At 39.1% G+C, this 15,466-nt stretch overlaps 1 protein-coding gene and 1 long non-coding RNA gene across 3 annotated transcripts in view; one reads left to right on the top strand and one right to left on the bottom strand.

Moving 5' to 3' along the window:
* epc1a (enhancer of polycomb homolog 1 (Drosophila) a) overlaps positions 1-9,219 on the top strand; it is a 37,543-nt gene extending 28,324 nt beyond the window's left edge. For both annotated transcript variants that reach the window (XM_074622608.1, XM_074622607.1), the window contains 4 exons: positions 4,590-4,732; positions 5,158-5,299; positions 6,535-6,949; positions 7,549-9,219. In XM_074622608.1, coding sequence (XP_074478709.1) covers positions 4,590-4,732; positions 5,158-5,299; positions 6,535-6,949; positions 7,549-7,621 — 773 coding nt within the window. In that variant the 3' untranslated portion in view covers positions 7,622-9,219. The remainder of the gene's footprint in view (positions 1-4,589; positions 4,733-5,157; positions 5,300-6,534; positions 6,950-7,548) is intronic.
* LOC141760017 (uncharacterized) lies at positions 8,216-10,070 on the bottom strand. Its single transcript, XR_012592251.1, has 2 exons — positions 9,374-10,070; positions 8,216-9,308 (listed from the first exon to the last, which is right to left on the bottom strand). It is a non-coding gene; the product is annotated as an uncharacterized LOC141760017 (long non-coding RNA).
* Between the last annotated feature and the right edge of the window lie 5,396 nt (positions 10,071-15,466).

Genomic DNA, 15,466 nt, shown 5'->3' on the forward strand with positions numbered 1-15,466 from the left:
GCTCTGACCAATAACAGTGTAGTTTGTCTGGTCGGAATAGAAGGCGGGGTTGAATGATATGCATACAATCTTCTATCACTGTATGTTCATACCCATATGAAACTAGATAAGGGTGTCTCTTGGCTTATCACATTGATGTAACAGCCCTGTTAATCAAATACTGCAATGGCACAGCCCTGCTCACTGATGAGCAACAATGTCACCAGTAGCCTGGTGAAACCGGAGATATTAAAGATGCTTATTGGAGATTTCTTGCAAACCAACAACAGGGTTTACACCAGAAAGGTTGTTTGGCTTGGCGGCCAAGTGTTGTTGTTTCTTTTACTTTAATCAGCAGGTGGGAAGCAAGACACAGGAACTTGGCTTGAGTCTTGAGGAGCATTTAGTCACCGACAAATGACCTAAACTGTACACACACTGCTACGTTCACAGCTGTAACGTTACTGCTAACGTCATACTCACCGTCACACACACGCTCTCGCTCTCTCACATATGCCAATGTTACGCACACAACCTACGCACTCAGTTATTCCTTTAAGGAGTTAGCTACTTAAATAAGACATTTCAGTTTTAAAAACACATCTTAAAAATGCATTTTAAAAAAAATCCCAGATGTTTAAGCCCGAGGCAAAAGAAACTTATGTTTACAGCTATTCTTACAAAAACGCATTGTGTGTATCCTTGAGATCTAACACGTTATTAATGTATTTCTTTCCCCAGAAAACATTTGCATAGATCGATATTTTAAATCATACATGTTAACATCCATGCTTGCTAGCTTGCAGTCCTCTTCTTCCTTGCCTTTGGTGGCACATTGCTATGCTTCTCTGCAAAGCAAAAGCTTTTATAAAAAGGTCACCAACTATGGCGATATGGAAGTTATAGACACATTCCAGTTTAAATTGTTTTTTATTAATAAATAATAATGTTCACAATACAATAGGCCATCCTGCCTGCACATACCGAGACGGTTGCTATGGAACGAACACAAGCTAGTCTTATATTGATCTCATGATTTGTCTATTTATTTACTTTTATTTGTATGTTGCCATTGATTGTGCAACCACTGGGAAACCGTCCAGCTTCAGTAGGATGACTTTGATAACTGCTTGTACTAGGTTTGTTTGTTTTTGTGCAATGGAGGTGTGTTACATGGCGTGGCGAGGATGTTGCTCCACTTTCTCCGGTCCATGAGTTTCGGTTGCCAGTAGCTCAGGAGAGAGGTTTCACACCTGTGGCTAATGGCCGTAATCTCTCTTGTGTCAAGAACCACATCAGATAGTTTCTGAATCGTGGTGCTGCGGAGGCAGTGGTTAGTGTATTGCTGCTGCGTTCCTGCTTGTTTGTTTATTCTGGGAAACATTATGGAACCTCCTCTTAACGTAGCGCTGCACGTCGTTTAGCAGGTGGATTGTTTTCTGGAGATGGGCACGGCTCAATCCACTTCTTTTATTGAAGTTAACCTGAAATGTTTCCATTTTGTAGCGGGTTTTAGCAGCTAACTTTGTGTCTGTAACCTCTTCCGGAAGTGATCCCTCCGTGACCCTGTCGCTAAGCAACCACGACAACACATCAGTCTAACGTCTTTTCTTAGATGCGGAGTGATACTGAAAGTGCAAAGGAATAAAACGTCATAGCAGTGATATGTGGTTATTATATCACGGCTATGAACCAATCAGATTGTTTAGAGCTCAGCCAGATGAGGTGGCAGGAAAGGCTGCCTGCTCTGACCATTAGAGGATCCTCTCTGTAGGACTTCCGCTCTTCATCTCTCTGTACAGAAAAAAGTACGAGAATTGCCTTTGTGGTGTGCATGGGGAGGGACGTAATTGAAAAATTCTCCATGCATAAAACGATGTGAGGTGCTTTTGTTTTATTGATTTTATGCACGTGAATAATCAATTCTTAGAATAAAAAAGTTAAAAGGCAGCTCCGTGTTGTTTAGCTGAGGCTTGCTGCTGAGGCACCTCAAAGGTAGATTGCTCTGCTGCAGCCTCTCCTCCCATGCTGCTGGTAAATCACACACACTTTCTGCTTTCAACCTTCTCTCCATATTATAATACATTAATTCCTGCTCCACTGGCTTGGGGGAGTCAATTAGAAGTGTTCTGGTATAAATAGATTCATGAGATGTGCTGGACTCGGTCTGTAGAAAGGGTGAATATTTGAGCCACACTGGGCTGGCTCAGGATAGTAGTAGAATGTAAAGCAAATTACAAGGGATATGAATCCATCTGAAACCTCTGAAACCTCTGAAACATAGCCTCACCTGCCTCAAACTTCCTCATCTGTCGATACTCAGGTTTAATTTGCCTTGACGTCAATGTAGTCAGCAATTATGGAGTTGCTACACAAATCTTGGAAATGTTAAGAATTAGTTTCTCAGATATGTTTTTGTTGCTGTAAACATGTTTTACTCTGCGGTAACTTCTGTGTAAAGAATTTGTTAGCACTGTAATGGATTAGACATACTGCTAATTGACAAAAAAAATCTTCACAACTAGTTATAAAGTAATGGCGCCACTTTAAATGTTGTGTTTTTCTTGGAAATAAGTCATTCAGCATGAGGAGTCGGGAGCGCTGGTTGCCACCTTGAGGGTTATTTCTGTGATTAAAGTGAAACGAGGTTGAAAACGTATGTAATTTGTTGTAAATTATACCCATGTCATGGAGGTATGAGTGGGCGTTGCTCTGTTTTGGTGGTTTTTCTAGAGAAAGCCATTTATCTCATGTCTAATCTCAGCCAGTTCTGATGCAGGAATTCAGTGTTTTTCTTCCTTTCCTCCCTTATTTGGATTTTGGAGCAGGTGTGTTCTCGTTGTTGGTGAAGACTCGTCTGTTGCATCGTGCTTTTTGTTCATGTTGTTAGCAATTGTGTATTTTAGCCTGTTGCTGAGCTGAATTCCATTTAGCTGCTTCAGTTTCAGGGTTCTGATGTGCATGCTGGCTCACTGTCGTGGCTCCGTGGGACACTTGAATACAACGGAGCATCCTTAATGTTGTTAGTAACAGCTGTGCTTTTCCTCTTATGACAAGTCAAAATGCCTGCTGTGTAAAAAGCCTGCAAGATACCAGAGTAAATAGTACTTTTTTTTACATACAGCACCTTATATTGAGAGTTCTAAACATGTTTGTTTATTGAGGGTTAACACCCAGCTCTTGTTGTGATACGATTTTGAAATGTCATATTGTACAGATGTGCAGTTTTGTCAAGTTTGACCTCATTAGTTTATTGCTTGAGTCTAAGTGTTCTTGCTATTTCTGATACAGTGAAGTACTGACTTCATATGGAATATGTGCTACTATTACGGCTGCACAATTATGGCCAAAATAATAATCACGGTTATTATTGATCGATATTGAGATCACAATTATTCATTGATTTTTATAGTTCTTTTACATGCAAATCAAAACAGATCTCTGCTTTCACTTCCATGTTGTGCAAATCTTTGCATCAAAATCCGACTGGTCCTTATTCACAGTGCATCTCCCAGAAGCAAAATAAAACTGTACCAAAACTTTTTACCCTAAATTAAATCAACAGAGCACCGCTTTCACGTTCACCTTGTGCTACATTCCTGTTAATGGTCCTTCTTCACCTGAATTCAGTGCATTTTTTGCTTTTTGGTATTCAGTATATTACTCTTACATTATATTATATTACTCAACATTCAGGAAAGTTGGTGCGCACACAGCGGCATGAAGCCAAAAGTGAAACCAAAACATCTTGATTGCCCGCTTGTGGCTGACTGTTAGTTTAGGACGCGCTTGATTTGATATGCAGCAGAATTTTCGATGAGCGGAGCACGCATTTTAAACAACAGCATCTCAGTCGATCATGTTCATTCAACTGTGGAAAGCGAAAGCAAAGCACAATTAATATTTGATTAATTGTGCAGCTCTAGCTACTATACTGTTTGCATTGTGTCACGTAAAGAAGTAAAGTTTCCTGGCAGGACTGTTTTGACCACACAGATAACACCACAGGTAGAATACCTTGTAGTGTGTACCTTGTACTATTGTGCAAATTTGAAGAGAGAGAGCTGTACAATCAAGCCTCAGGTGTATAAACTGTTGTTTGTGACTTTTGTTGTTTGATAAGCCTTCAAACTGGACTTTCTAGCTTGTGTTTCATTTTCTTTTACTTTGAACCCCGGTAGCAACACGCCCACATCAACTACACCCTTTTGCTCTTTCTGTCTGAAAGCCCACTGAGGCATCGCTTTTGTATACACACACACAGAAAATCACTTTATGTCGGTGACTGCTATTCCAGTTGACAAGCATCCTGGGAGCATGTTGATAAGAAATGCTGTTTGATAAGGCTAAATGGCTGTAAAGTTTCTTTACATCATGGAATAGAGGTTGTACTGTCCGAAAAAGCTGCAATAGTTTGTTATATTTCAGAGATTTTTTCCTCCAAGTATTTGAATTGGCTATAAAAACCCTACCTGGTATATCTGTTGTCAGTGTGTGTCTTGATCTGGATAAGAGTCTCTGCTAAATGCCGAGTGAACCGACTGCACCGCACAGTAAAGGATGTCCAAATTGTGGTCTTGACCGGTGCATCTTCTCCTTCCTGTCCGCAGTGTTCACAGCAGAGCAGTACCAGCAGCACCAGGAGCAGCTGGCCATCATGCAGAAACAGCAGCTGGAGCAGAGCCAACAGCAGCAACAAGCCAACATCCCTGCACCAACCACCACCACCACCACCACCACCACCAACACACAGGTCAGCGGGGACGGACACACCGCTGAGAGTCCCCACTACACCTGTGCTAATAGTAGAGCTTTTTGAACACCAAAAAGCAGATTAATATCAGACATTATGGGTGTAAAAGTATTGCAAGAGGAAGAAGTTTTTTATCTCACAGGTGTTGTGCGGACTTCTCACATGTGCTTTTATGACCAGCTTAGTTAAACAGAAGAGTTCTTTTCCCAATATGGAAATCATTTACAGTTGAAGGTCAGTTCACCCGTCCTTAGGAAATGGGACACATCCTCATTCCCACGAGCGGTATTAATGCAACTGGCTCAGTTCCTGTCTGGCAGCAGATGTGCTGACTCGGTAGTTTCTGCAGTTTCATAAGTTTTAGCATAGAGCGCTCAGGTCTTTGGCACAGACACACATGTTCTCTATCTGGTTTTCATCTAAAGGCTCTCGCGTCCAAGACGTTGGACCAGGCCAGCGCCCAGTTTGCTGCTTCGGCCCTCGTCACCACGGACCAGTTGCTGGCCTTCAAGTCCAAAGAGGAGCTGGTGCTGGCGAGTGGAGTCAACGGGGTCCTGGCGGGAGCAGGTGAGTGTCACTTATTCTACTCATTAAACCAAAACGTTTTTACTCCTGTCTTAAGTTTTCAGTGGAGAAAGGAAGAGCTACTTCAGCCTGTCATGTTTTGTACTATGGGGCCCCGCTCCACATGATTAATGGGATAAGAAAGGGAAATGTTTTGGTTACATGAACTTTTTTATTATTATTTTTTCTCACTTTTTCCATTTTCTTGTGAAATATTGGATACTTTAGTCTCTTGAGGATTAAACAATCCAAGGAGGAAAAAGTGCTTCTCTTTATATTTGTTAATTAAAATTAACACATCGCCACATATTTGTAGTTGTGGACCCAGTGTCCGTAGTCCTCCCCCTTTCCATCATGTATATAAATGGGGATGGAGAGAAGATTCAAACACGTTTTAATAAGATGCATTTATTACAACACCATAACCTTTTTATAATTTGTATTTATTGACTCAATGAATCCATACATGTACTTTGTTCTCCAAGATACAAACTCATTTCATCATACAATATAAATGAATAAAACAAAGAACATACCACAACATTATCATCATATGTAAATCCAAAAGCAGCATTTTTATGTGCGGGGAAAAGAAAAAAGGAAATGAATAAAAATAAAATAAAAAAAACAATAAAATAAAAGCAAGGAGAAACAGACATAATAATAATAATGGAAAGTAAAGACGTCAGTAGAAAATACATTTAAATGAATAATAATCATGATTAAAAAAAATTAAATTCATAATATTATAATAAAATGAGTACTAACAATTAAAAGGTAGATGAAAGCTGATTGCTAGACAGTAATAGAGATGAGGGACTACAGAGTATGTCGTCATAATAGTTCTCCTTATTCTGCTAAATTATGAAAATATACTTCCCTATGTGCCAAATAAGAGCGAGAGCGGGAGAGAACAATAACCTGATCAGTACATGTGCCATACTTTGGCACCATTACCAACTGTTTAAAAATGACCTCAGTGTTGCATCAACACCTCACTGACGGCGTCAACAAAACTGAACATTATAAGCTTCACAGTGATGTGATTTATTGCACGGCTGTTGTATCAGATTGCATTAGATTGTGTGAGGGCGCCTCATTAACTGGTATATTTACATTGAATGTGCCAAAATGCGTCTAGCCAGAGAAACATGTTAATGGGAACATTCAGATGGTGATCTTGTTTTCATTAAACTTGTTTTCATGTGCGTTTACGAGAGCGTCTCTCTGTTCACCAGGTGTTTTCAAAGGCTTGCATCTCTCCAGCACCACGGCGTCCCTTCACCAGACCAACCAGTCGACACACACTACCACCTCCATGGCCCCGACGTTCCTCCAGCCCTCCTCCAACTCGGCCACCCCTTCCTCGCCCGCCAACGCCGTCCCCACCTCCCTCGCCTCGGCCCCCGGCGCCCACGCAGCAGCAGCGCTGGGGATCCTGGGATGCAGCGCCGCCAACGCCACCCCCGCCACCACTCAGGTCCTCATCGGGAACAACATCTGTCTGAGCGTGCCGTCGGCCGCCAGCCTGGCCGGACGCCACATTCCCCGGACCCTCGGCAACGTGCCACCCTCTGCCTTAAAGCTGTCGGCCACCACCAACCTGCAGATGCCCAAAGTCTCCGGAGCATCGTCCATGGACATGGGCTCAAGGTGAGGCAGTAAGAAAATGACATTTGTTTTGAATGACTTCATACTGATGTAGAATAAACTGACGCTTAGCCACAGGCTGTAATTAGTTTACACTGGAACCAAAGCTGCACAGACTTGAAGCCTCCACACAGAAGTGGGCGATCAGACGATAAGTTCCTTATGGAATTGTTTCAAACAACGCCTCCGTGTTCCAGACACGATTAATACAGAAAAACAAGAATATGCAGAAGATAACTTTATTGTAAGTTTGTCACTCTTGTTGTAGCAGCATCGGATTACCTTTTATGTAATGTTTGTTTCTGGATAAGCAACAGTTAAGCCTTTGCATCAACACACAATCCCTGGTTTAAAGTATTCAGTTGGACCTGGCACCCAAATATTGCCAACGCAGTGTCTGCCAGAGATAACTGAGAATCCACATAAAGCTGCCTGTAAGAAGAGCTGGAATAATGTTACATCAGAGCTCTTCAGAGAAAGAGAGATCTGTTGACTGAGATCTGGGACAGTTAAAGATACCGTCTTTTTGACAAAGTAACACAAGGAGATAAAACGTGAAAGAACATGAGCGCTAATCTCCGCGTTCCTCTTCCTCCCCACAGGGATAATCACGACGAAGACAAGCCAGCACTGAACAGTATAGCAGACAACACAGTGGCCATGGAGGTGACGTAGTAGCGGTGCAGTGAAGAGTCCACTCTTTAGGTGCTGTGCATCGTAGCATCGGGAATGCAAAAAGGGACAGCAGGACTCTGATGCAGACTGACAGAATGACGGGTGGCCGCGGGGCCGCTCGCTTGCAATTCTCATCTCTCATACTTTTTAAACCTTTTTTTTGTTTTTGTTTTTTTGTTACTGTTAAAAGTAAAAAGATCGACATCTGTAAATTATGAATATGGCAAAATTAGTATCTGTACAGTAACTACATATTTGTAATATCCCCCTTGTATATATTACTTGAATACAGAAACTGTCCATTTGTGATGTTTTGCACTTGGGAGTCAAACTTAAAGGAGAAAAAAAAGTAAGCCAAGTAACTTGTGGCGAGTGTGAGAGATGTTGGGAGTTGTATAGAGAAGAGTTTTATCACATCATGTGCATGGTGCGGAGCCTGCTGTTTTTATCTATTTATTGTGCTGTGTTTACAGTTTTTTTGTTTTTGTTTTTGGTTTGTTTTGTTTTTTTATTTGTACACTGTACCTTCGTTGGTTCCTGTGCTGTAGTAAATGTTAGGTAGCTACGGACTCCTGGGTATTTTTGTATATTGTGAACACAAAGCAGGTTCCCCCCCCACGTTTATTTTGGGTCCCTGTGCTTCTCTCTGTGGATCATGTGAAAAATCAATGGTGACATACATACAGACCGGGAGGCCAGGAGAGCCAGGAGGAGGAGGAGGAGGATGAAGATGAGGCGGTGTGTTGACGGGTGACTGCGGTTCACTTGAAGAGAGGTGCTCCTCTCTTCCTGGGAGCTTCCATTAACATTGTCCCAAACACAAGTAACAAAACAGGGATGAAGTCTCTTCCCAGAAGCCTCTGCTGCTTCTGATTAAAGCACTATTTTTTTGTGACGTTTTTGTTCATGGTTTTTTGATAAATATTAATGCTGCTTTTGTATTTTTTGTTTTTAAAAAGGGGTTGTTCTTCATTTTCATGCAAGCGGAGTCCCCTTTTGATATTTTGTTTTATCCCACAAACATTTTTGTAAAACAAAAAATTCAGTTATTTTTGTATTTTGTTTTTTCTCTTGTTCTTGTGGTAAACTTGATTGTAAGCTTTTCGTTAATTGAAAGACTTCATTCTTTTGTTAATTTGTTACTTGTTCATGCATAGGTGATAAGGGAGGTGAATGGGCAGTAATCGCTGTACGTGTTTCATCATTCCAGTTTTTAATAACAAAAAAATGCTAATGAGGGGGGCGGAGGGGTGTTGGGGGGAAAGACAGCAGTTTTCTCCTCCCTCTTCCCCCTGTTTTCTTTATTTTCCTTTTTTCTTTGAAAAAATAATCTCCAGACGGCTGCAAGGCCAAAAACCACAAGTATTGGGTGCCTTCCTTTGGGGAATTATATGTACTCTCTTCTGTGAAGAGTTAGGCACAAAGGCAGCATTACTTAGTAGTGCTTCTCGTCTTTGTCTGAATCTGAATGCCCAGTCCAATGGCAGGATATATCCTTGAGGTTTACTTGTCCCACCTGGAGGCTGAAAAGACTAAAAAAAAATGTGACAGAACTCTCACTAAAATAAGACAATAAAGCCCAGGGCATTAAATGTGAACCGTTTGGACTCTGTGTCATTTATATACTTGTGTTTGTGTCTTCACTACAGTACCTATCTCTGACACTTCTCTCTTCACCTCAATGCAACTTGCTTTGTGGAGTTCACAGCATTAAAAAGAAATCTGCTTATTCACTTTCTTGCTGAGAGTTACGCTGAGCAAAAAAATATAAACGCAACACTTTTGTTTTTCCATTTTTCACAAGTTTAAATAAAAGATCTTTATCTACGCACACAAACAGCTTATTCACATCTGTTTAAATCTGCATTAGTGAGCACTTCTGCTGATTAAACAGCATGACTGTAACTGATAACGTGCCTCGGGCTGGTCACAATAAAAAGGCCGCTTTAAAATGTGCAGTTTTGTCACACGACACAATGCCACAGATGTCGTAAGTTTTGAGGGAGCGTGCCATCGGCTTGCTGACTGCAGGAATGTCCACCAGAGCTGCTGATGAGGAAAAAAACAACTTTATTTCAAGTCTGCACCAAAAATGTCTCGCTGTAGTTAATGAGAACGCATGTGGCGGAGGGTTAACGCCCACCCTGCAGATTGTGAGATGGGCCAGTTGTCTTACTGCTGACTGATCTCTCTTCTCCAACACGAATAATAATCTGTGGCTGAATGATGCTGGCAGCGCTCCAGCAGGGCTGAATTGGACAAACTTGGAGTAATTTGGGCCTCTGATGGGAAAGTGATATATATACAGCTGATTCTATGTTGTTATATTCTTCCAGAGACATTGAACAAACTGTAAAGTGTGTGAGATGTACAAGCTCCACTGTGCAGGACCACTGTCACCTCCAAAGGTCACTAATTAACAAATTAAAAAAAAATAAAAAAGACAAGTTTTCATGTTTTAAACTTTTATTTTAACTTTTAAACTTTTAATTATTCTTTAGTTTGGCTGGCATCGTCATATACGTCCACTAAAAGTGCTTGTTTTCACCACTCTGATCTGACATTATGGAAAAAGAGTCAAAGTCTCGCTCAAGGAGAAGTCTCGTTCTGAAATCTCGCCGGAAGACGGGGGAATAGTGGAATCCATCATGGTGGAAACAGGAGTGTTTACGAGTGTTCGTAATATTACGAGAATAAAGTCATAACTTTACGAGAAAAAGTCGTAATATTACGAGAAAAAAAGTCATATTACGAGGATTAAAGTTGTTGTAATAGTTGTAATATTTCCAGAATAAAGTCGTAACTTTACAAGAAAAAAAGTCGTAATTTTACAAGAATAAAGTCATAACTTTTCTCTTAAATCTGACTTTATTTTCATAATATTACAACTTTTTTTCTTGTAAACCTATGACTTTATTCTCGTAATATTATGACTTTATTCTCGAAATCTCAGATTAATTTTTTTCCCTCAATGTGGCCCTAATACTCCGTCGTACCGTCGTTCCATAGACCTACAACAATGATAAATATAAATGAAAATGTAAACAAAGAACAGTTATTCATTTCCATTTTTAAAATCCCCAGGGAGCCACTAGAGAGGAGCTAAAGAGCCGCATGTGGCTCCGGAGCCGCATGTTGCTGACCCCTGAGTTAGGGGGAACATGTGTCGACGGGGAAACAGTATTCAACACAACACCGACACATCAAAACTAGGCCTACAACTTGTCGTTTATATGTTTCGGTTTCTGTTTAAAAAAACTGTATATAATGTGTTAATTAGTGACCTTTAGAGGTGACAGCAGTGGTCCTGTAAGGTGTAACTGTATTCCTCACACACTTTACAGTTTGTTCTGCATCAGTGTCTCAGGAAGAATAAAACAACACACACTAATTCCCTGTAGCAACTCAGCTGTATAGATATCACTTTCCCATCAGAGGCCAAATTACTCCCAAGTTTTCCAATTCAGCCCTGCTGGAGCGCTGCCAGCATCATTCAGCCACTGATTATTATTCCTGTTGGGAGAAGAGAAATCAGTCAGCAGTAAGACAACTGGCCCACCTCACAATCTGCAGGGTGGGCGTTTACCCCCCGCCACATGCTTTCTCATTAACTACAGCGAGACATTTCTTGGTGCGGACCTGAAATAAAGTTGTTTTTCTCATCAACTTTTCTGGGTGTTAACAGTAGCTTTGTGGCGGAAATAAATCACTGATGTCCTCTGGGGAAGATAGCTGCAACTGTAGCTCATATCTTGGTATTTTTCCATTAAATTCACTACACATTTTTGTTCCCCCGAAATGACTTATGTGCGTGCAAACCGAGTCTGCAGCTTCTTTCTCTTTCTCTCAGCTGTAATTTAGTCTGTAATGGGAACTAAGCATGTGTGAGGTCCACCAGACCACCAGTTTTTTTTTTGTTTCACTTTTGAGTTACTCATCCTCTCAGGCCACATTCTCACCAGGAAAGTTAATTTAAACTTGCATTGTTTACTCTGAAAAAAAGTCTTTTGGCTTTTGCAAACAGATTCCTCTGCATCCGTGACGCATTCGGAATAAGCGGGGATATCTAATGGCGCGACAGGCGGGGCGGTGACAAAAAAACGTGGTGCAGCTGTTGGCCACCACTGGGTCAGATGTCGCGATCAGGGTAGCGATTGGACGGGCGGATTGCCAGGCCTGTTAACACTGCTCACACTTTGTGTCTCCCCGCGGTGTCAGACAACAGGTGCGAGGCCAGAGGCAGCGGTTCAAGCGGTGACTGGCACCCTGGTTCTGTGAAAGGTGACTCCGCTTTCCAAGTAATCAAGAACAGGAAATGACATGCACACTTAATTACAAGTCAGAACAAGGGTAAACAGAATTTGGGTTGTCAGTTTAACAGCCAAGCCATGTTTGAACTCTATTTCTCTCAACTGCGGCTGTGATAAATACTGGAGCCGGAGCAGTGGCATTGGTGTTTGGCCCTACTCCTCTCTGCAGTGTTTTGAAGTGCGGCTGAATCGCTCAGGCCCTCTCTGTAAAGGAAATGAGTCACACAGGCTGCGGACTGTGAGGTGCGAAGCAGTGGCAGCAAAGTACTAGTGCTTTTCTCTGTAACGGCAGTTCAGAGAAACTGGAGGGTGAAGAGCTGCTCGAGCTTTCTGTTAACCACAAGTGAGGTGGTTTCATCCTGAATGCTGTGATGTGAGAGATAAAGCAGTGTACCGCTGTGGCACTTTGGTGAGAAACCCGTCTTCACTTACTTCAGCCATATTACCCCTTAAAGAAATAGTACGACGGTTTGGGAAATGTGCTTATTGGCAAGGATTAGATGAGAGGATTGATGCCTCTCTTATTTGTCCGTTACGATTAGCTTAGCTTAGCATAAAGGCTGGAAGCCTACCATCTGCCTACCAGCACATCCAAAGCTCACTAATTAACACGTTATATCTTGTTTGTTTAACCATTTATAACAATATATATATATTCCTCGCCCAAAAACAGGAATGACACTAAAATAATAACTTGGTGACTCTTACTTTAGTTTTACTTTAAGTCATTTATTTAATGATATGGGGAAATGCAAATGAATTGGCATCGTTATGATGTTAATGTGCCAGATTTAGCCTAATGGCTAGTTTTCATCTTCAAAACTGCAGTTTCACACAGCAGGTTGCAAATCATTTGACTAATTGCACATTTTTTAGGAATATATAACAACTAAATGTACAAACTAATACAAGTCATCCGTCATTGCTTAATCTTTTGGCCCTGTCTCTTAGAAGACCATGAAATATAGTCTGAGAATTTCAAACCAGAGCTGTTTGGTTTTCTTTTAATTTCTTTAATGCATTAATGCAATCGATCTTTTGGAGATTGTAGTGGGCTCAGAGTGAAAAAGCTAGAGTGAAGATACTGGCATCATATGAAACTAGTAAACCATCCAATCCATTGGTACCAGCCATGTCATACTAGCTTGTCGTGAAGGAGGCTAAATAACGCTCCAAACTTAAGCTGAATTTTGGCGAGGAAAAACTGCCATGGCTATAGTTAAAGGGGCCCCTTGACCTCTGACCTCAAGATATGTGAATGAAAATGGGTTCTATGGGTACCCATGAGTCTCCCCTTTACAGACATGCCCACTTTATGATAACCACATGCAGTTTGGGGCAAGTCATAGTCAAGTCAGCACACTGACACACTGACAGCTGTTGTTACCTGTTAGACTGCAGTTTGCCATGTTATGGTTTTAGCATATTTTTTTTATGCTAAATGCAGTACTTGAGAGCAGTATTTGGCCCCAAGTTGTTAAATTTGCAAACCCATTTATTTGACAAAAAAAAGTCTGAAAAATGTCGGGGGAAAAAAAGTCTGAAAAATGTCGAAAAGAAATGTCGGAATAAATAAAGTCTGAAAAAATTCTGAAAAAAAATGTCGGAAGAAATAATGTCTGACAAAAAAGTCTGAAAAATGACAAAGAAAAAAGTCTGAAAAATATTTGAAAAAAAAATTCTGAAAAAAAAGTCTTAAAAATATTCGGAAAAAAAAGTCTTAAAAATATTCGAAAAAAAAGTCTGAAAAATATTCGGAAAAAAAAGTCTTAAAAATATTCGAAAAAAAAGTCTGAAAAATATTCGAAAAACAAAAGTCTGAAAAAAAAGTCTTAAAAATATTCGGAAAAAAAAGTCTGAAAAATATTCGGAAAAAAAAGTCTGAAAAATATTCGAGAAAGAAAAGTCTGAAGAATATTCGGAAAAAAAAGTCTGAAAAATATTCGGAAAAAAAAGTCTGAAAAATATTCGAGAAAGAAAAGTCTGAAAAATATTCGGAAAAAAAGTCTGAAAAATATTCGAAAAACAAAAGTCTGAAAAAAAAGTCTTAAAAATATTCGGAAAAAAAAGTCTTAAAAATATTCGGAAAAAAAAGTCTGAAAAATATTCGAGAAAGAAAAGTCTGAAAAATATTCGGAAAAAAAAGTCTGAAAAATATCCAGAAGCAAAAGTCTGAAAAATGTCTGAAAAGTCGAAAAAAAAATTCTGAAAAATATTCGAAAAACAAAAGTCTGAAAAAAAAGTCTTTAAAATATTCGAGAAACAAAAGTCTGAAAAAAAAGTCTGAAAAATATTCGGAAAAAAAAGTCTGAAAAATATTCGAAAAAAAAAGTCTGAAAAAAAAGTCTGAAAAATGTCCAGAAGCAAAAGTCTGAAAAATATCTGAAAAGTCAAAAAAAAAAGTCTGAAAAATATTCGAAAAAAAAGTCTGAAAAATATTCGGAAAAAAAAGTCTGAAAAATATTCGAGAAAGAAAAGTCTGAAAAATATTCGGAAAAAAAAGTCTGAAAAATATCCAGAAGCAAAAGTCTGAAAAATGTCTGAAAAGTCGAAAAAAAAATTCTGAAAAATATTCGAAAAACAAAAGTCTGAAAAAAAAGTCTGAAAAATATTCGGAAAAAAAAGTCTGAAAAATATTCGAAAAAAAAAGTCTGAAAAAAAAGTCTGAAAAATGTCCAGAAGCAAAAGTCTGAAAAATATCTGAAAAGTCAAAAAAAAAAGTCTGAAAAATATTCGAGAAAGAAAAGTCTGAAAAATATTCGGAAAAAAAAGTCTGAAAAATATTCGGAAAAAAAGTCTGAAAAATATTCGGATAAAAAAGTCTGAAAAATGACCAGAAGCAAAAGTCTGAAAAATGTCCAGAAGCAAAAGTCTGAAAAATATCTGAAAAGTCGAAAAAAAAAAGTCTGAAAAATATTCGAAAAACAAAAGTCTGAAAAAAAAGTCTGAAAAATATTCGAGAAAAAAAAGTCTGAAAAATGTCCAGAAGCAAAAGTCTGAAAAATGTCTGAAAAGTCGGAAAAATATTCGAAAAAAAAAGTCTGAAAAATATTCGAAAAAAAAAGTCTGAAAAATATTCGGAAAAAAAAGTCGGAAAAATATTCGGAAAAAAAAGTCTTAAATATGTCCAGAAGCAAAAGTCTGAAAAATGTCTGAAAAGTCGAAAAAAAAAGTCTGAAAAATATTCGAAAAAAAAAGTCTGAAAAAAAAGTCTGAAAAATGTCCAGAAGCAAAAGTCTGAAAAATATCTGAAAAGTCGAAAAAAAAAAAGTCTTAAAAATATTCGAGAAAAAAAAGTCTGAAAAATGTCCAGAAGCAAAAGTCGGAAAAATGTCGGAAAAGTCGGGAAAAAAAAGTCTGAAAAATATTCAAAAAAAAAAGTCTGAAAAATATTCGAAAAAAAAGTCTGAAAAATATTCGGAAAAAAAAGTCTGAAAAAAAAGTCTGAAAAATATTCGGAAATATTTGGAAAAAATAGAAAAAAAAATTTTGGAAGAAAAAATATCTGACAAAAAATTCTGAAAGATGTCAAAAA

This window comes from Sebastes fasciatus, chromosome 21, assembly GCF_043250625.1.
Source record: "Sebastes fasciatus isolate fSebFas1 chromosome 21, fSebFas1.pri, whole genome shotgun sequence".
NCBI lineage: Eukaryota > Metazoa > Chordata > Actinopteri > Perciformes > Sebastidae > Sebastes > Sebastes fasciatus.